Below are 20,985 nucleotides of genomic sequence, written 5' to 3'. Positions count from 1 at the left end.
CCCCTAGAGGGTCGGCGCACCACATTTTATTGTGTCCCCCCCACTTGTGAAACCAGGTATTCGCCCTTGGCAGTAGCCAGCCGCTTCTTTTCACCTGACAGAGGAAGCTTCACCGGTAGGACATAGTACGTGGGAGGATCACGCTATTCCAACGAGTTCCCCTCCCTCCGAACAGGCGCCCCTAACGACCAGAGGAGGCACTACATCAGCCACCAGAATATTGCATGTTTTGGTGAAGGGGTTCCTACATGTATATGAAGGAAACCCCCAGGGGGCACGGGGAGAACATGCAAACTCCACACAGAAAGGCCCTTTTTGACGACCCCACCCGGGCGGTGGGCACTCGAGGACATGCAGACGGGCACGCACTCCTTCAGCCCTCACAGCGTTCCAGGTGGGAATCCATAGTTCTCTCCTACATCTGGAATTGTCTTCATGTCATGTTGTTTTGTGTGAGCTCACTAAACCAAATTGCTATCAACGATGTTGAATGGCAATAAAGTATTGAAACTTAAAAACTTGAAACTAACCACTGAGCCAGCGAGGGGAAATAATGTGTTCAGTGACTGTCTGAGTTAACAACAATTTGCCAGCACAGAACTTTGGTGTCATCTGTATTTTCTATGAAGTGGGCTAAATGTTCAGTTGTAAGTCAAAGCCACATGTGAGATGTCACAAGCAAACAAGATAGGGCTGGGCGATACGGACAAAATCAAATATCACAATATTTTTGACCAAATACCTATCGATATTATGACAAAATATAGGGATGGATGACTATTGGAGCTTTCACAAAATATTTACACAATGAGATTTTTTGATAATCATCAGTAATGTGGATATACGGTAATGACTAAGTGGGTAAAGGCAAATAATAGAACAGCTAGAACAGTCTGGTAAGTTCAGAAAATGACGTCAATTTAGTGTAATGCAGTCTTTAAAACCATCGTTAATCTCTGGAGTAGAAAATGGAGACTATTAATTAATAGAGAAAAAACTAAAATTGTGCATTTCCGGAAATCAGGAACACTTTTGAGTTTCATGTTGGAGCTATGTCATAGGCAAAGTGACCGCCTACTTCCTGCTTCAGCACTATACCAGAGACTTTCATCCACCATTTATTTTCCCATGCACATTTCGTAAAATGCGTATAAAAATTGTTTTACTGGTTCCAACCAAACGGTACAGATATATTTAGAAACAGGAGAGATCGCATAACATTTCACTGGGACCAAAACGTAAGAAAAATGCGGGTTTAAAGAAAATATTTGTTTTATGTTTGTTTTTTTAAGCTTTGGTCTGAGTGAAATGTTCTATGGTCTCTCCTGATTATAGCGTTAGCTGAACCGTTTGGTTCAACGAAGTAAAACTATTTTATAAGCATTTTACGAAATGTCTATGGGAAAATAAATGGCGGATGAAACTCTCTGGTACAGTGCTGAAGCAGGAAGTGACGTTCCACTCTGCCTCTCTATTGGCATGTACCAGTTCATATAAATATCTTGGATTTACTTCTTATTAATATTTTACATTTGAAGAGGGCGTTAGTGTGTTGTGCGACACTGCTGGTAGAGCCCTGGGTACAATAAGTAAAGTGAAAACTTGTAAAAACCTTGGTTATGCTACATTTTCAAAGCTTTATGATGCATGTGTCACCAGTTTTGTTTTATGCAGCTGGAGTTTGGGGAAGTAAGTAATTTTCCAAGGTGAATGCCATCCAAAACTGTGCAATCCGATGCTTTTTGGGCATACATAAATTTGCACCTGTGTTGGCTTTTCAAGGAGACGTGTGGAGCCTTGTTTGATCAAACAAAAAGATCTGTTGAGATTGTGGAACCGTCTATCTAATATGCCAGAGAGTAGAGTTGCAAAACAAGTTTTTAACTGGGATAAAACACATAACTATCCATGGTGTAATGATATGAATGCTGTTTTCACAGAAGCTGACCAGCTATTTATTTTCAGAAACTCTTTACGTTGTAGTGTTCACTATATTAAACATAGGTTATTTCTAGACTATGAAGAAAAATGGGCAAATGACATCTGGCTCAAACCAAAATTCAGAACATATATCCAAATAAAAAATATGTTTAGTCCAGAATCTTATGTTACATTACCCTGGATAGATCCAGCAGATCTCTATGTGCGCAGTTGAGAACAGGTACCCTCCTTCTGGCAATTGAGGTAGGCAGGTTCAATTCTATTGCTGAGGAGGAGAAACGTTGTACTGTATGTGAATTATGTGTTGTGCCGGATGAATTTCATTTTTTGTTTCATTGTATGCTATATGAGGAACCAAGACTGCCTTTATTTCAGCTAATGCAAAATAAAATAAGAAACCTGAATTATTCTGGTCAGGAGATAACGTTAAAGTCGAACTGAACCTGTTCGTCACGTGCATAATGAGTCCGTTTCAGACTGAAAACATAGTTTGTCTAAGATGACAGGTTGAGAGGCGGGTCATAGTATCATGTCGATGATTTTATTTGACAATTCTGGGGACTGGATTGGGCTTTGGCCAATCCTGGCGTGTTCCGCCTCCAAATCGAATGGGATTCAGTGTGTTGTGGCGCTCCCCTCGGGAAGAGCCTTTTGACGGGAGGAGTGGATGTCAGCGACCCGCAGGCAGCCAGCTGCCTTCGTGTTGCCGAGCGGAGAGTGCAGCACGTCGGCCTGGAATCTCCGAAGTGCGACCCCTGACAACCAAGCTCTCGGATGCGCACGCCATTATCGCTGCTGTAACGATACGATATCCCTGGAATGCGCGTTTTAACGAGCCAGTTACATTTCTTTGCATTCTTAGAGATTATAGTTTTTGTTTTTTGTTCATGTTTCTAACAATTGGCCAAGTTAGTAGTTAGTTTATGGGATAGGAATTCTGCCAGATGACAGGCACTAGGCGCCATTTTCGCCATTTTCGACATTTGGAAGAGAAAATTATCCAGAAATGAACATTTGATTGACAGCTGCATGTCGTGATATAATTGGTTGAAATGGGGTAGAAATTTGATAGTACTACTGGGTGACGTCAGCAAACTGTAAATTACTGTTATCAATGAAATCTTGAAAAACGAACTTTTGATGTGAAAAAGTGTGAAAAACTAAAGAAATTAGATTGTTGTGATTTGTTTTGCATACATTATTAAATAGGTGCACTGCATACCCAGGTATTTGAACTAAAAGAAAAGAAAAGTCATTCTTGGGTTCAGCTCGACTTTAAGTTAGAATGGAAACTGAGAATGGAGAAGCTGTTTATATATGATTCTGTCTTGTTTTGTACATGTATGGATGAACTTTTTGTAACTTGCTTGTTAATTTGTTTATTTTGTTGAACATGAATGATTTGTGTCTTGTAAGCCCATACGGGCTGGGAACCACACGGTGCACGACACAGAAATAAAACCTACCTACCTACCTACCTACCTACCTACCTATCTATCTATATATATCAGCAAAAGACAACAATTAAGCCATATCACCATATCGAAGATTTACCTAGTCTCATACTGTATCACGATATCGATATAATATCAATATATTGCCTAGGCCTATGTTAAATTGAGATTTTACTAATTATGTTGATGCTTCCATTCAGCTTTTATTCAATACATGCCATACATGTAGATCATGGCTGACCCCTCCCACCCTGGCCACAAACTCTTTAAGACACTCCCCCACGGCAAGAGACTGAGGTCTGCCAAGACCAGAACCACCCGCCACAAGACCAGCTTCTTCCCAACCGCCATCAGCCTCACCAACAAGGCCCGGAAACCCCTTCCACCAAGGGCTTCACCAACAACCCCCCCCCCCCTGGAAAAACTGGAACTCATACTGTATCTAATTTAATGCCTGTCTAACTGGGACTGTAAATTCATGTAAATTCCCTGCACATTAATGCCTATTTAACTTAGCCTGTAAATTTCATGTACATTCAATGTAAACTTTTATTTAACTCTGACTGTAAATTCATGTAAATCCACTGCCTATTTAACATCTATTTAACTCAGTCTGTAAATCTCATGTAAATCCAACGTAAATTCATATTTATCATCCACAGAACACTTCACCACTCATGTACATATTGTATATATTGACTCGATTTGATTCGATGTGATTGCACTTGCAACTTTGCGATTGTCTTTAGTTATCTTCCTACTTCTTATCTCTGTATATTGATGTGACCGCTACGCTGCATACAGACACTAAGACAAATTCCTCGTATGTAATTTGCATACTGTGGCTATAAAAGTGATTCTGATTCTGATAACATAGTGAGTATATGTAGGATGGTGCTCTTACTTACTCTTACTTATATACTTATTGCTGCTGGTCACTGAAAGTACCAAACCGAATTTGGTTGTATGTCAAGTACAATGACAATAAAGTGTCTTATGTCGGGGTGGAAGGGAACTGGTGGAAACAGCGTGATCCTCCACGTGCTACGTCCTACCGGTGAAGCTCCCCCTGTCAGGTGAAAAGAAGCGGCTGGCAACTGCGCATGTGTCGGAGGAAGCATGGTGCTAGTCTCGGCTCTCCCCAGATGGGCAGAGGGTGGAGCAGCAACCAGGGCAGCCAATAGGGCAACATGGGGATAGATTGGATTTAAGTATAATTGCGGAGAAAATGGGGGGAAATCATAAATAAATAAATAAAGTGTCTTATGTCTTACTTCTCAGCCAGGACCCTGTCATCCTGGATTTGTTTCTGCCGGGCTCTCTGGTACTCCTCCCTCCAGCATTTGGAGCACAGGCCCTGCCACGCCGCGTTGCCATAGTAACCGCATCCCTTTTTGCACAGCAGCTCTGATTGGTCCACATGGATCCCACGGCGCTCTGTCCGTTGACTCATGATGCCAGGCAGCCTGGCAGGGACAAGTCAGCATCTACATTAGTTGCATATTCATACTGTATGCACTGTCCATAGTATGTTAGACTACCTATGTTACCGACCAATCTGTACTGCACTGCTTCTTGCACATAGCTCATTAGTTTTCATTACAATTGTATGTAACTTTCTGATTGTTTTTTTTATGTTTCTGGTGCACTGTCACTTTTTCTTTATAGCTATGAGGTCTCTTCAGTTTCACCTCATCCGCTGTCATCTCTTGGCAGTCATTACCTCATTAACGTTGTTATACTGTATTATGTACCTTGTGTGCTGTGCAGTAACTTTATATTAAGATACACATTTCACTTTAACTAGTTGGTTATTAGCATGCATATTATCAGCATATTGGCTGTTTATTAGTCATTATAAAGCACTTATTAACTCATTCACCGCCAATGACGTCTTTGACGTGTTATCAGAAATAGCCCTCCCCGCCAATGACGTGTTTGACGTGTTTTTGTTTTTATGAGTGCAGCGCATAGTTGAAACACTTACCCAGCCTGTGACATAGTTTCGGGTCCCTAACCTCAAACTCAAGCCGACAGCACGTTATCAAACACATACCGCAGCTGTTGTTTGAAATTAGGAAGAAGGTGGAAAGGAAACGCGCTTCCTTGTTGCAGAGGAGAAACGCCATTGAAATGCCCCCTCGCCGCGCTGCAGAGCTGATCGACTTGCTGCACAGCAGCGGACATCGAAACCGCAGTAGTCAAACCCGTGACCAACATGATCGATCCTGGTCCCTGTACCCCGTTCCTATGTGCCAGCCCGAAAGAGACGAGACGAAGTCACAACTGTGTGAGTTGGAGGAGAACAGCAGCCTCGCCACAGAAATGGCTTTCACACAGAGCGAAGCAGCACGGCCACTTTCCTGTGTGGAGGAGGAGAAGCTGTTCTCCTCCTCCACACAGCCTCGCACACATAAATGGCTTTCACACAGAGGGCTGCGTGCCCTCCAGTGTTGCTCCTGGCCAATCCCAGCGCCACAGGGCGTGGTTATTGCTTATCCTAAGTGGGGTTAGAAATCTAAAAGGGGGATCGTGTGTGTGTGTGTGTGTGTGTGTGTGTGTGTGTGTGTGTGTGTGTGTGTGTGTCTGTCTGTCTGTCTGTCTGTCTGTCTGTCTGTCGGTGTGTCTGTCTGTCTGTCTGTCTGTCTGTCTGTCTGTGTGTCTGTCTGTACACTCACTCACACTGAGCAAACTGTATTGTTGAATGTAAAAAAAGCACTTCATATATATATATATATATATATATATATTTATTTTTTTGTCATTTGTGTCATAATGAATAATATTTACATGTCTGATGTCAATACAGTTCAAAATAAAAGAATTGAGAGCGAGTTCTGCCTGATATTGTGTGCTGTGTACATAAATGCCATTTTCTGCAATTTCTTTTCTCAAAAAGACCTTTTGGGTGAAAACAGGGTGTATATAAATGGCTATAAGTAGAGTACAGAACATGCTAAAAGCTCACTTTTTTTTCCCTGGTGAACCCAGAGACGTACATCTTCATTTTGAGGTATTGCAAATCACTCTGGTGCTAATAGATAATTTACTGTGGGTCTTGAAAGATGACCAACAATTATGAAAATCTTTGGCCTGTGCTAAATATTGGCAGTCCTAAACTGGCCCTGAATGAGTTAATGCCTTATTCTGTACGACCATATTCTAGGACTACTAGGCCATTAACTAAGAGTTTTCCCCAATAACCTCCTCATTATTGCTTATTGATAGTAAGGAAGTTGTTTTACATGAATTAAGATCTTTAAGCTTTAGTGCTACTACCACCTTATAAAAGGCACATACTGAGCTAAGATCATTGATGTAAGCAGTGATTAGGATGTTACTGAGGGAAAAATCTGAACTGAATAGCCTTGTAATTGCAGAAGTGGGTTGCCACCTTTCATGTAGGAAAAAAAAGGGACGCCCCCCGCAGCAGGGGCCCCGCTCCTCGGGGCTACGACCACCACAGGCCCGAGGGCAGGGTGGGGCACCAGTGGTAAATGATAACTTAGATTGTTTCAAGAAAGCATTTAGATTGATACTTAAAGTTTGTAGTGCTTAATTAACAATGAACTAATAGATATCTTTTCAGCTATAAACTCCTAACTAAATGGGTATCCTATATTTAAAAAATATATATGATTAGGCAAAAAATATTTACTTTCTCTGTGGACAATTTTTTTTTTTTTACCTTTTTGTCTGTTAATGCATTAGTAGCCTATTGAAGAATGCGTTTTTCCAGATTAGTTGAGCATATAACATGAGTTTACTATCTTCTTCTCATGTGCACTATATTGATTCATAAATAAATGTTTATGTATTTGAATGTAAAACTCCCAAATCAAATCATAATAATGTAGCCTAGAGAAGCACCTCAGCAGCCAATATTTATATGTCAGACAGTAGCCTACATCTATTTATTTCCTAGTAGCCTAAATACAAGTGGATAGGAAATCTAATTGATCCGATTCTGATCAATCAGAACATGATGTCCAGAAGGGATTAAAAAGCTGTCATTACTGTCTCAGCCTCGGGAGTTGCTTGTGGGACACTGCAGGGTGTCCTCCTGACATGACGTGAATGTTGCTCTCCTGACTGAGACATGCTGCTGTCTAACGTGACGTCTGCCAGGCCACCATGCACCACCACAGAAAACACATGCTTTGCAGTTGGCTAATAGTCAAATCTGACGCTCTAAACTAAAATGAAAAATAACTAACCCTAACCCACTTATACTGACCGCGCTCAACAACGTGTTAAACTCACCTCTGCTCTGTTCACCACCAGCCTCCTGAGTCGCGTTTGTGCCGTTTTGCGATCTGGAAGCATTACTACGTACTGACTACCGTATTTACGAACGCACTCTTTCGTCTTCGCTAATCCTGTCAACCAATGTTTCTTTCCATTCACATCTGTATTTTCTGAAACTTGAAGAGTTTTCACTGGAAGTGGTGGAGTTGGGAAAGCCATTTCCCACCAGCTTTCTGCGAAGACCCGCCCCATCCCTGTTCTCTGATCGGCTCAGACCCGATCAAAGCCAATCAGCGAGCAGAGGCTCAGCCTGACCGTGACTGATGCCTAAAACTAACCAACCTACCAACAAAGGCAGCAGTATTAGCCAACCAGATGCAGAGTAGGGTGGGTTTTCATCACGCAATGCGGGTGGGATGAAAATACGGAACAAACCCCGTCCCGTATTGGTTCAAAACGGGACGCATGATTTTACTGTCAGATACGGGACAATTCCGTATTTTAAGGGACGGGTGGCAACCCTCAACTAGTGCCGTATAATGTAATAAACAGACAACACGCTATATATGCATGCTAACGCAACTATGATGAATATCATATTCACCATTAACTATTTGCTTATGTGCACCTTAATAAGTCTGACCGAGGTTTGGATTCACAGTAACGTTTCGACCCGGCGGTTTGTCCTGTGTATATGTTGTTGTTGGCTCAGCAGCGCAGCGGTTGATTAATTGAGATAAGCTAACGTTACAAATGCTAAGCTATTTCATATAGGCTAAGTGCTGAGCAAAATGATGCCCGGGACTTCCTAAGACTACTCTATGAACATGCGTGTCATGTCAGTTAAGTTGTCACCTGTTTTGGAGAATGTTGTCAAGGAGAAGAGGCTGACATTCACCTCCAGTCTGCAGCTGATTCTGCTTCTCTGGAGGTTTATGGTGGCAGGTTGGCAATCTTAAATGTGAATTACCGCCACCTACTGGACTGGAGTGTGGAACAGGATATTATCATGCATAAACATCTCTAGATTCTAAACAGTAGCCTATCTTTTAAAACCTTAAGGATGTCTGAATATCTTGCCTGCTGTTTTCCCCAAAAGACCTGACAGTGAAAAGTCATGTGTTTTGCCTTCCTCAGTGACTGAAGGTCATTTCTCCCGATCATATTTCCTATCATGGATATGGAAAAACTAACTTATATGATCACTAAAGGAAAGCTGGACATATTTAAGATAATCTGGGGGAGCTTCATGGAGTTTCTGAAACAAACTGTTCGTAATTATCAATAAAGGGATAGCGCAACTGAAATACATTTGTAAAGTGGAATGAAGATTTCAGCTAAAACGGGTTGTAAATTAGGTCTTTTTAAGTCAAATTTGTATCTCAGGGCTTGTAAGACTTGGATTACACTAGTGGCATTTTTTCTGTTTTTTTTTTAGATATTTGCTCGTGACCCTGTTGGCCTGTTCACACTCAGCAGATAGCTCTACTTGCCTGATGCAGCCGGTCTCCATTTCTCCAAACTGAGAGCACGCTGGCTGCATTCTACTGCATCTAGTAGTAGGCCTACACTGACTGTCAACAAGAACCTCATACAACCCCACATCAAAAAATCACAACTATCCCTTTAACAACTTCATTCATTCCCTTCAAGAGACATTTTTGCAGCTGTCCCTCCTGACTTTCTTCACTGTTCTGGATGATGATAAAGTCCTTACACCGTTAATTGCTTCCTCCTTAAATGCAAAGGCATATACCCAGGCCCGCCGCACCCCATTACGCAGAGTACGCAGACTGCGTAGGGCATCATGTGACTGAGGGCACAAAAAAAAAAAAAAAAAAAAAAAAAAATTTGGTGCCCTCAGTCAGGCCACTCACTGAACAGCAGGCCAGGCGCTGCCTACTGGTTTACTAGTGGTTTTATTACTTTATTCAGGGTTAAAGTGGGTGCATCTCATTGTAAAATTGGAGTCGGCCCAAATTGGGCTTCAAACGGCCCAAATCTGGCTTCAACCGGCCCAAATCTGGCTTCAACTGGCCCAAATCTGGCTTCAAACGGCCCAAAGCTGGCTTCAAACGGCCCAAATCTGGCTTCAAACAGCCCAAATCTGGCTTCAAATGGCCCAAATTGGGCTTCAAACAGCCCAAAAAATTCGTTGCCGCCCTTCGGACGCCGGCACACACGTCAGCCCGTATTGGCCTGGCCTGCTTGGTATCTAATGCCTGGCCTGAATTATGATCCCAGTCCGCCCCTGCTTGCATGTACAGTTTAACAATCGCTTGTTTGCTGACATGTACAGTAATTCTAACAATTGTTTGTTTGCCACATGTAATGTAATGTGAGATACACTAGTATCGTTCATAATTAATGATTTTGCAGTCTTTCGTTTGACAGTTATTGAAAGTTTTGCGGGGGGGGGGGGGGGGGGCACCACAAAACAATTACGCTTAGGGCACCCAAATGGCCAGCAGCGGCCCTGCATATACCTCTATCTATAATGCTGCTAATGATGTTTTAAAAGCAACACATAATATTAATAATTATTATTATTATATTTAAGCAATATAGCATGAGAGCCAGTGTGTTGTGAAGAATATATCCCCCTGATCAGCTGTTATATATTATAACTGCTGAGCAGGGGGATATATTCCACAACACACGCAGCTCGAGTGCTATATTGCTTTTATAAAACGGTTTCCAAGTATGATAATATAATAATAATAATAATACTATAAGTCCGACTCCGACTGGCATGTCATTCTGATAGTCAGTTGAAACACTACTGTAAGGCGGGACCGCAAGAACATGCGGGTGATTTGATTGGATCGTTCTGGAGACTGAAGTTGACATTGGCCAATCCTGGCGCTTGCTGAGTAGCTGAGAGCTTTCTGGAATCCCCGACAGGCAGCTCGAGCCGCAGCGCTGCATTCTCAGCGCTTGCTGAGAAGCTGAATGCTTTCTGCAAAGCCCGACACCAACTAACGTTACGGGGTTAAATGCGGGGTTAACAGCCTTTCTTTTGCAAAGAAGACATTAGCCCGCATCTATTCTTGTACAAAACATCATTTTCTGCGAAGTATTAGTAAAGTTATAAGCGAAGATCGATTCACAAGGATCTGACAGCTGTCTCCGCCATTTTTTTTTCTACGTTGTCATTTGAGGTAAGCCTTATTATTACTCTCTTAGTAAGAGAGTTGCCATGGCAACCAATAACCCATGGCCATGGGTTATTGAACTCGGTTACTGGAATTATACAATGGCTGTGAACCAATCAGATTGCTTGATTTGAGAGAGCCGTTTTATAATAATTATTAACACATATCAGCGCTTGAGCTTGAATACTAAAGCTGCCGACCCATACCATAATCCTGATTTAACGGTAGCCAGTGGTCATGCTGTGCAGTGAGTAATTAACCTCACCCTTAGTGACAGACTCGAGCAGGGGTGTCAAACATACGGCCCATGGGGCAGAACCGGCCCGCCAGAGGGTCCAATCCGGCCAACAGGGTGACTTTGCAACATGTGAAAATTGCACTGAGAAGTCCTTCAATCCAATTTGATGTACTTGTGAAGGCTATTGAGTAGGCTACCAGGTTTCAGGAGCAAGTTAAATAGTCTATTCATGTGTTCTGTATTCATCACTAAATGGTAAACAATTTTTCAGTACCTTTGAATATAGAGAATTGCACAGTTGCTGTCAATTGTAATGCACAGTTAATAGCAGATTTGATCATTTGTTTGATAGGCCTATGGTAGCTGAGATAACCCATGAATGAAAATATGTTCTTAAAATGTACCTGTAATTCTTTACACCCAAAAGAACTGGAAAATGTGGACGTGTTGTTATTTATATGTTATTATGCATGGATTTTCTTTGTCTGGCCCACTTGAGACCAAATTGAGTTGCATGTGGCCGGTCAACGATGAGTTTGACATCCCTGTGCTTTTCAGCCCGACCCCCAAAATAACGGTGCCAGAGGCTCGCAACCCCCCGCTGGTGGTTGAAGCATATAAACGTTTGTGCGCACATGATAAATTCGTAAACAAAACGTAACAATTGTGGTTAAAATGTGCTCTTTTTAATAGTTTTTCAATTGAATTTCACACATTTCGTAGTTCACACATTCTTTAGGCCAATTTCACACATTGTGGAAATCATCTCACGACCCATCCAGTGGTGTCCCACTGTGCTAGAGCCCATGGCTGTCTGCTTCCCATGCTGGAGATTTCTGCTTCAACTCCCAGCTGCTGTGGACGACACAACGTGGGTTACACTAATAAGAGGGATATGTTTTTAGGGCAAGTCTATATGCTCCCCATTCCGTAGGCTACTGGGTAAGCATATGCCAGGGTTTTTCCTGGATAGAGAATTTGGAGGTGGCCACCTCCGTCAAATTTCATGCCACATCCAGCTCTAGACAAACTCTGACAGGTGTCTTCATGGGCTGGGGGGGGGGGGGGTATACTAACAAGAGTTGCACTGTGTGGATTTCTGTCATTTTTAATTCCGGCATTACGCCGAAGATGTGTGGACAATTTAAGGTTAAATATTCTCTAATAGTTATTTTCTTATTTGTTTAAAAATCTTTCTGAGTACCTTTGCAGTCGGTCGGAATCTAGTAAATGAGGTGGAGTCAACCTCATTTTGAGCCAGGAAAAAAAATTGCATAATTTTTTTCTTTTCTTTTTACAGTTTGCTTCTATTTCAATATGACTACTTTCCGTGTTAAAAATGTATCAACCATGGCATCCGGGTAGTGTAGCAGTAGATTTCCTGCCTACCAACACGAGGGTCGCAGGTTCGCACCCCGTGTTACCTCCGGCTTGGTCGGGCGTCCATACAGGCACGATTGGCTGCGTCTGCGGGTGGGAAGCCAGAATGAGGGTACAGTAGCCTATGTGTCCTGGTCGCTGCACTAGCGCCTCCTCTGGTCGGTCGGGGGCGCCTGTTCGGGGCGGAAGGGAACTGGTGGGAATAACGCGATCCTCCCTCGTGCTACGTCCTGCCGGTGAAACTCCCCGCTGTCAGGTGAAAAGAAGCGGCTGGCAACTGCACATGTATCGGAGGAGCATGTGTGTGTCTACGGCTCTCCCCAGATCAGCAGAGATCAGGGGGATCACAGATCAGCAGATCACAAAGACAGTTTTGTAGAGGCAAACTGTATTTTTTTTTACTTAGTTACAAAATCCATAAAATATAGCCTACATGACTTACTATTCACACAATATAGTATAGCATTACAACAAATAATGCAACATGTTAATGCAAGAGTTGCCTTGCAGACTGAATTGTGAGCATTGGCAAAGCTGCAAATTATTTGAGCTTTACTGTGCCATCAGCAGTGTGCAGCTACAGCCAGCAAAGATACAGTATCTGCAAATTACATTCAACAGCCAGGAAGAGAATTCAGAGATTCCCAGAACAATAATCATTATATCCAAGGTTTTTACACAATATACCTGCAAAACAGTTGAAGGCCAGTCTACTATCTACAGTTTGTTTAGAGAGAAAGGAAAACAGGACACGGAACATGAAGGTATCTCACTCACCGGTTGTTGAGAAATTCAAATTTAGTAAACCCAGTCAAAAACATTCACATGCTGGATTTTCAGCCCACAGCTGTCAAATATTAGACATTTGTATTGATTTGACTGGACATCACCATCACTCTACTGTCCGTAAAAAAAAAAAAAAAAAAAAAAAAAAAAAGTTAAGAAGACTCAATTTGAAACAGAATAAAATAGGTTGAAGCTGAATGTGAAACTGAATGTATTATTAATGAATGTTTAACTTGTAACTATTATTTTATTTTTTATTCAGATGGAGCTCTCTGACCCCATTATTTTAATGGCATTATTTTAATGGCATTAAAATGTGTTTTGAGTGATCAGATTGCAATCTGATAGCACTTGACCACATTAACCTGATTACATTTACACCTGGTATTAATATGTGTCTCCAGTGTCCACATTGAGATCTGATTGCGATTGCATCAGGTAAACTCCATAGCGTAGAGCAGCAGAAAAATGCCAGTGATTGCTGGTGTATGTGGATTGAGAGGACATGCGTCCCTGACCACCTCCGGAGGTGGTTTGGCCAATCAGATCGCAGTCCATCCTCAATGTGTCTTGGGGGTGTTTACACCTGTACTTTCAAGTGGTCAAGGGTTAGGGTAGTAAAGTAAAATTCTTGCAAGCAAAAAAGTGCATGTTTTGTTAAGTTTGGCAAGTAAAATCTAAAAGTGGAAGAGCTCCACTGTCTGCTGTATACAGCTGACAATCATATATCTGTGCTTGTTGAGAAGTGCATGTTTCCAATGGACCATAAATACAATACATGTATTTGTCCATAGACGGTATAAAACATAGACAGTATAAAAGACATGCTTGGAGTGAGGTGACATCACCCATTGGTTTGTGGACTTCCATTTTGAAGCCTCTAATTTTGGCCACTACCATCTTGGTTCTTGCACAGCTTGCGTGAGACCAGGGGTTTCCCACAAAGCCACAGCTCCGCCTGATAGATAACCTCTTTGAGACCAGGGGTTTCCCACAAAGCCACAGCTCCGCCTAATAGAAAATAACCTCTTTGAGACCAGGGGTTTCCCACAAAGCCACAGCTCCGCCTAATAGAAAATAACCTCTTTGAGACCAGGGGTTTCCCACAAAGCCGCAGCTCCGCCTAATAGAAAATAACCTCTTTGTAACTTTAAGAGTTCACTGTGCTTCAAAATATAGTTGCAGGCTATCTAAATTATTTTGTACTGATGTTTACCAATGATACAAACTTAGGGTGCTTTCACACTCGGGACCCGGGACCGTTTCCGAGCACACTTGACTTGACCCCAGGTACGGTTCATTTCATGAATTTGAACATTGCGTTCCGTGCCCGGGTGTGGAACAGCGAACCGTGACAAGGTCCACTTGTCATTTGTCAAACTTTTGTCTGTGTATAAAGTTGGTTGGTTATAGGGTATACTCTTTCCAAACCATCATGCATACGATTCCTTTGTTGTGGGGTATTTGTAATAATTTCAAAACATATAACATAAGTGATATGAATGCTAAAAATGCTTGCATCAGTAACAAAAAGTTATTTAAAGCTAGAATCCAGAATTTATTTCCAGTAATAAATACCTATCGGAGTCAGAAACCCACGGGTTTGGGCAGGTTATAGGGTCGAATGATGATGATATTGAGATCGGGTTGGGCGGGTGTGGACCAAATGGGCCACACAGTAGGCTAGGCTACACACACACAATATAATTTCAAACTCAATTTCAATGGGAGTTCAATTTAATTAATGGAGTAAACTTCTCCAATCTCCAGCTGGTTTATCTCACCATCCCCACACTGCATCACTTTAGGCTAATTGCCTTAGTACCACAAGTCTTTGGATAACTACCTGGCTTCCTGATCGTCTATTTTATTTTTTTCTGGGTTGCAGATGGGATTCGAGCCGCCACCAGAGGCAACTGTGCAGTACAAATGAGACGCACTGAATTTGGCCGATCAGCTTTTTCCATCAGAGCTACAAACATCTGCAACTCTACTCCCAGTAGCATCAGACAAAGCCTCAACTTATTAAACACCAACTGAAATTATGGCTGAAATCCCAACAATCATGTAGTCATTAACACCCAATACCTAGCAGTGCACCTTTTATTATCTTATTTTGTATGTGCTGTATTTTATGCTTTTGTACTTGAATTGTATTATGTATGTGTATCAGATTTACACTGTGATTGTAACTGTTTTATTGCGTTTTTGACTGTCCTTGTATCATCTGGGGACCCAGGGATTGCCAATGAAATTTAGCTTCCTAGCTAATTCTGGGACAGTTTGTGACGGTTTATTTTCCCTGTCAAAGAAATTAGATAAATAAATGATGTGTATGAAAATGGGTAGGTTGGGTTCGGATTATGTTTATGTGTTGGGTGGGGCGGTTGCGGATCGAGAAAAACCTGAGCCACGCATCACTAGCTACACACTGTTGTTACCGTCAAGTGAAGTAGCAATGTTTACACCATCATAAGAAATATTATTGCCTAATTTTATAACCAAAGCTACAGTGATTGAAAGTCAAAGTACCTGGTGCAGGGTGATCTTTTTATTAGGGTGGGAACTGTTTACTGGTGAGTTGACGACGAGTGACACTGGCTGCTACACCTTAACTGATATATAATTGATAATATAATACTGCTGTGGTTGTTTGGTCCTAGTGCAAACATCATTTCACATCAGAACATCAACGGATACATTTGGCTGGCAGAGGGGGAGACAGACATCTGTGAAAGCCTAGATTTCAGCTTTAAATGTTGGCATTTACACTTACAGTCCCCGAGAAGTCTCTCACCAGCTGGTAGTAAAGCTGCTCCCAGATCAGCTGTGAATCAAAGACACAGCTACAGTAGCAAAAAAAACACTGCGATGACAAAAACAAACTAAACATCTATAGGATAAGTAACATTGGAGCAGATTGGACAGAAATAACGACAGTAACCACAATTTTACCTTGAAAAAAACAACTTGGAGAGATTATTAGCTTATGCTTGAAGGTATATGAACTTCCCAGAGTTTTATACGATGAGACCAAATGAAAAAAGCAAAAGTGAATGACAAAACTATAAATAAATAAAACATTCTAACCAGATGTTAACCACTAACCCTGACTTCTTAGCTAGGAATCAACAATTGCTGACACTTAGCTTTACCTATCCAAAAGAAACGGCAACCCATTGGGATCCTGAACCAAGGACTGCACTATACATTCAGGAGGTGTCTCATCATAGACGCGTGGTCATTATGGGTCAGCAGGGGGAAATCCTCCCATTTTCCCCTATGGCCCCACACACACACACACACACACACACACACACACACACACACACACACACACACGTTACCGGAAGTAACGTGACCAACTATATCAATAATAGAGAGCCAAAGTCTCGCCCACTTCCGGTTGAGGCATACACACCAATTGATTTCATCTGCCACTTATTTTCCCATAGACATTTAGTAAAATGCTTATAAAAATAGTTTTACTTGGTGAAATCAAGCGATTCAGTTAGAGTTAGGAGAGACGATAGAACATTTCACTCAACTTTAAAAAAGTTTTTTTTTTTAAATCTGCTGTTTTTTGTATGTTTTGGTCCAAGTGAAATGTTCTATGGTGTCTCCTGTTTCTAAATATAGATGAATCAATCGCTTTGTTTGACTAAGTAAAACTATTTTCATAAGCATTGGTCACTTTGGATAAAAGCGTGTGCTAAAAGACATAAATGACATGATCTATGGGAAAATAAATGGAGAGTGAAATCTCTTGGTGCGCATGCTGAAGCAGAAAGTGACGTTGACTTTGGCTCTCTATAACACAGTTCCTGTAATAAACAACAACACAACCTTACTACAAGCTCATTTTCTTTCATTTCAGTTCTGGATATTCGGAGAAACTTGAGTGTTGAACTGCATCCCATCTCAAACTAGATTTGCGTAAAGAAATATCTATCTAACAGTTTGCCACCAATACATGGGGTCGATATTGTTAAAAATCATGTCAGCCAGTCATATGGCCACAGCTATAAACAGTCTGGAAAATCTGACATTGACATATTTGATTTTCTTTGCACTTTCTTTTCTTAATTTAATTGTATCAGAAAAGAGAAAAAATTAGCTTCTTGGACATTTATATAGACAGGTTTTAATTTACGAAGTAAAGTACATGTCTACTACAATAGTTAAAGGTTGAAACGTGTTGCATTTTGTGCCCCTGTCCATTGAAGATGTACATTGTTTGTTTAACTATTGTAGTAGACATGTACTTTACTTCGTAAATTAAAACCTGTCTATAAATATCCAAGAAGCTGATTCATGCCTTGGTTTCTCTATGTGTCCCGATGATTGCTGACCAGATGATGCCTGATGTGTTTTTTGTGTATCTACCCTATGTACAGCACTTTGGTTGACATGTGTCATGTTTAAATGTGCTCTATAAATAAACCTGATTGATTGATTGATTGAAGCTCCTTTTTTCTCTTTTCTGATACATGTTTAGCCTGCTGAGCTTCCTTGTGCCACATGTTTGCTTTATCCTTCATTTAATTGTGCAATAACCTTTTTTTTTTGTAACTTCATTATTCATTTAAAGGCCTAATCTGTCCTACAAAGCAATAAGTAGCATGAGAAGTGAAACAGAGAAATTAATTTAAATTAAGTTCTTCCTCTGGCTGGATTAAAGTAATGTTGGTACAGTTCTGCATACGCACCAAGGGATTTCATCTGCGATTCATTTTTCCAGACACACTTCGTGAAATGCTTATAAAAATAGTTTTACTTTATCAAACCAAGCTTCAGCTATATTCCAGGTGAAATGTTATATAATCTCTCTGACTCTAAATGGAGCTGAATCGCTTGGTTTGACCAAGTAAAACAATTTTTATAAGCATTTTACAAAATGCCTATTTAAAAACAAAATGGCGGAGAATCCCTTGGTGTCTATGCAGAACCCCAAAGAGGGCGTGGCTTTGGCACTCTATACCATTTCCACATCAATTATGGGTATGTAACTTTTAGCTGATATTAAATCTAAACCTTAGTCATCACGACGTTTGACCTCTAAAACACAAATAACAAATAATGCTGTTTGCCTTTGTAGGGCAGTATTGTATCCCAGAGTTTCTTTACCAACGTATAGTATAGCTATAGGTGGTGGTGTTGGGGGGGTGGGTTCTGGGTTTCAGTGGAGAGTTTTGAGTGTATCGCACGATGGTCGTAATGCTTTTTCAGATGCTTTTCTACCCTGACAAGAATCAAATCCTCAGGGGAAGATAGTTTGGGCATTAAAATGGTCAAATCTTAAAATATTGAATGTCATCACAAAATATTGGCTGTCGGCAGCTTCAATACAAAAACCCATAGCGGTTACAGCCTTGTAAAAAGGGTCCATCCATCTGTCTGCTTTGTGGTGCTGTCAGCCACAGGCAGCAGGAGGAAGAAGGAGGAGGTTTCCTCAGAGCTTCAACTCACAACTTCCTTATTTTGACCAAGGGCCCTAAAGAAATAATAAGACATCACTCACATCACAGCATTCGAATTTTTGCATTGGGGCCAGTTGTATTGAAGTGAATGGGCCGGGCAGGGTAAGTCTTCCACTATAAACCATCATATCTGTGTCGTTTCACCTTCTATAAAAGGGAGGGCAATCTTTCTCTGTTTGTTTACATTTTTGTCCCACTGATGTTGTTATCAGTGATGTCATAGGCTACGTTCACACAGCAAAGCTTAGTGCTCGAACGGACCTGAAGTGACCCGCATGCGCAGAAGAACAACAATAACGTCACACGCAGCACACTGCTTGTTCTAAGTAAACACGGAAGAAGACAGCGGTAAACATGGTGGTAGCTGACGATGTTGTTTCATCTGTTGTTTACGGTTTAATTTACAAGTTATTGTGCAGTGGAAGCCAGCGAATACGGGAGCAGATGATAGCAAGGAGGAGGAGGAGGAGAAAGAGAGCCAACATTTTAATGATGGCTTTCTGTGGAGCAATAGCTGCTACTTCTTGCTAATACTTATAAGGTCTAAAACCTCACTGTCCCACCACTGATTAGCTCCCTCGCAGCTGTCCTCCATGTTTGTAATCACAATGTGCCCACTTGGTCCTCCCTCCTCCCGCCAGCGCAGAATAGTGACAAATGTCGCTCTGGAATGACGTAAAAGTCACATTGAAGCATTAAGTCAGATATGGGCCAGATGTCTGTTCACACCAGAGTCACATTCCAAAACATCAGATTCGAATCTGATGTTTTTCCACATTTGAAAGTAGCACAGGTCGTCTTTAAAAAAGTCACTTTCAATGTGACTTGTACTGTTCACACAGTCATGAAAAAGACTGACCTGAGTTACTTAGGGGGGAAAAGATTAGATTCAAGCACTAAGGATGGCTGTGTGAACGTAGCCATAAAGTCCTGGCATTGTGACATCACTGATGATGTCATCGGTGATGTAATAAAGTGCTGGAAGTGATGTCATCAGTGATGTAACTTGAGCAATTATGCATTGTGACCAGTGGGCAAGCCCACCCCCCCTTCCCTCTGATGATGCGGAAGTGAATTGAAAAGCTGCAGTTCCTCGAATGGCCACTAGGCGTCGGGGGCAGTAGGCATTCCCCCCATGTTAAATGCCCGACTTTGTAACAGCATTAAACATCTTTCCAGTGAGGGGCAAAACATGGTTTTGGTCTATATAGCTAATTTCACCTTTTCACAACTGTAGTGGGGTAATTTTTTATATAAATCGCCCGTTTGGAGTAAAATAGATGATAGAAAAGGGGGTGATTGACAGATCGCCTGTCCAGTGATCACACAGCTTGCCGATCATGGACCAATAGCAGGCGGAGCTGCGGCTCTGGGAAACTCCCATCTCACGTGAGGTGCGGAAGGACTCAACCCATTCCCTGGTAAATGGACTGCATTTATATAGCGCTTTTATCCAAAGCGCTTTTACAATGTGCCTACATTCACCCATTCACACACCTTAGGCGGCCAGCTGCCACACAGGGTGTGGCACAGCCATCGGGAGCAATTTGGGGTTCAGTGGCTTGCCAAAGGACACTTCGACATGCGGACTGGAGGAGCCGGGGATCGAACCACCGACGCGCTCTACCTCCTGAGCCACAGCCACCCCTATTCCCTCCCACTCTGCTGACGAAAAATCAAGATGGTGACGGCCAACGTTTGAACTCCGCCAGGGAGAAGAAATGTAATGTCCATGATTATTTATGTCTATGATTGTGACATCACTGATGATGTAATGGGCATTGTGACATCATCAGTGATGTCATAAGAGGCGGACGAGCAGGGTGGACGAGGGAGCAAGTGAGCAGTGGTCGAGCTGCATGGCGCAGCTCGGCCGCAGGGTGGGCAAGGCCGCGCCTAGGAATCGAGCGCACGTAGCGCGCGAGATGCCTAGTTGATTGAAAAAATGCTTCCACCAGATTAAAGAAAACATTACAAAACATTACATGATGTTGACTGATGTATCATGATGTAGTTGAGCTAATCCAGCTCTATTTTGGACCAAACAGGGGCTTGAGCTGAGCTATATGCAGCTGATGGACAGAGCCATGATCTGTTTGGAGACCAATAATAAGGAAAACAAATGCACACATTTACGTAAAAAATACAGACAACATCACAATCTGGTGGAAGCATGTTTCAATCAAAGGTGAAACGACACAGATATGACGGCTTATAGTGGGACTTACCTGCCCGCCCCATTCACTTCAATACAACTGTCCCTAAAGTCTGGCGCCAATGCTAAATGGGAACACTGTGATGTG

General features: G+C 41.9%; 1 protein-coding gene across 1 annotated transcript in view; it reads right to left on the bottom strand.

Annotated features, from left to right (window-relative positions):
- The window catches only part of rabgef1 (RAB guanine nucleotide exchange factor (GEF) 1), a gene marked incomplete at both ends in the record, with an annotated part of 55,925 nt that extends 51,077 nt beyond the window's left edge, over positions 1-4,848 (bottom strand). The window contains one exon of the mRNA XM_083638861.1: positions 4,670-4,848. Within this exon, the coding sequence (XP_083494987.1) occupies positions 4,670-4,848 (179 nt within the window). The remainder of the gene's footprint in view (positions 1-4,669) is intronic.
- Positions 4,849-20,985: the final 16,137 nt, after the last annotated feature.

This window comes from Poromitra crassiceps, assembly GCF_964638095.1.
Source record: "Poromitra crassiceps genome assembly, chromosome: 1".
NCBI lineage: Eukaryota > Metazoa > Chordata > Actinopteri > Beryciformes > Melamphaidae > Poromitra > Poromitra crassiceps.
This window is presented reverse-complemented; position numbering and strand designations above follow the sequence as displayed.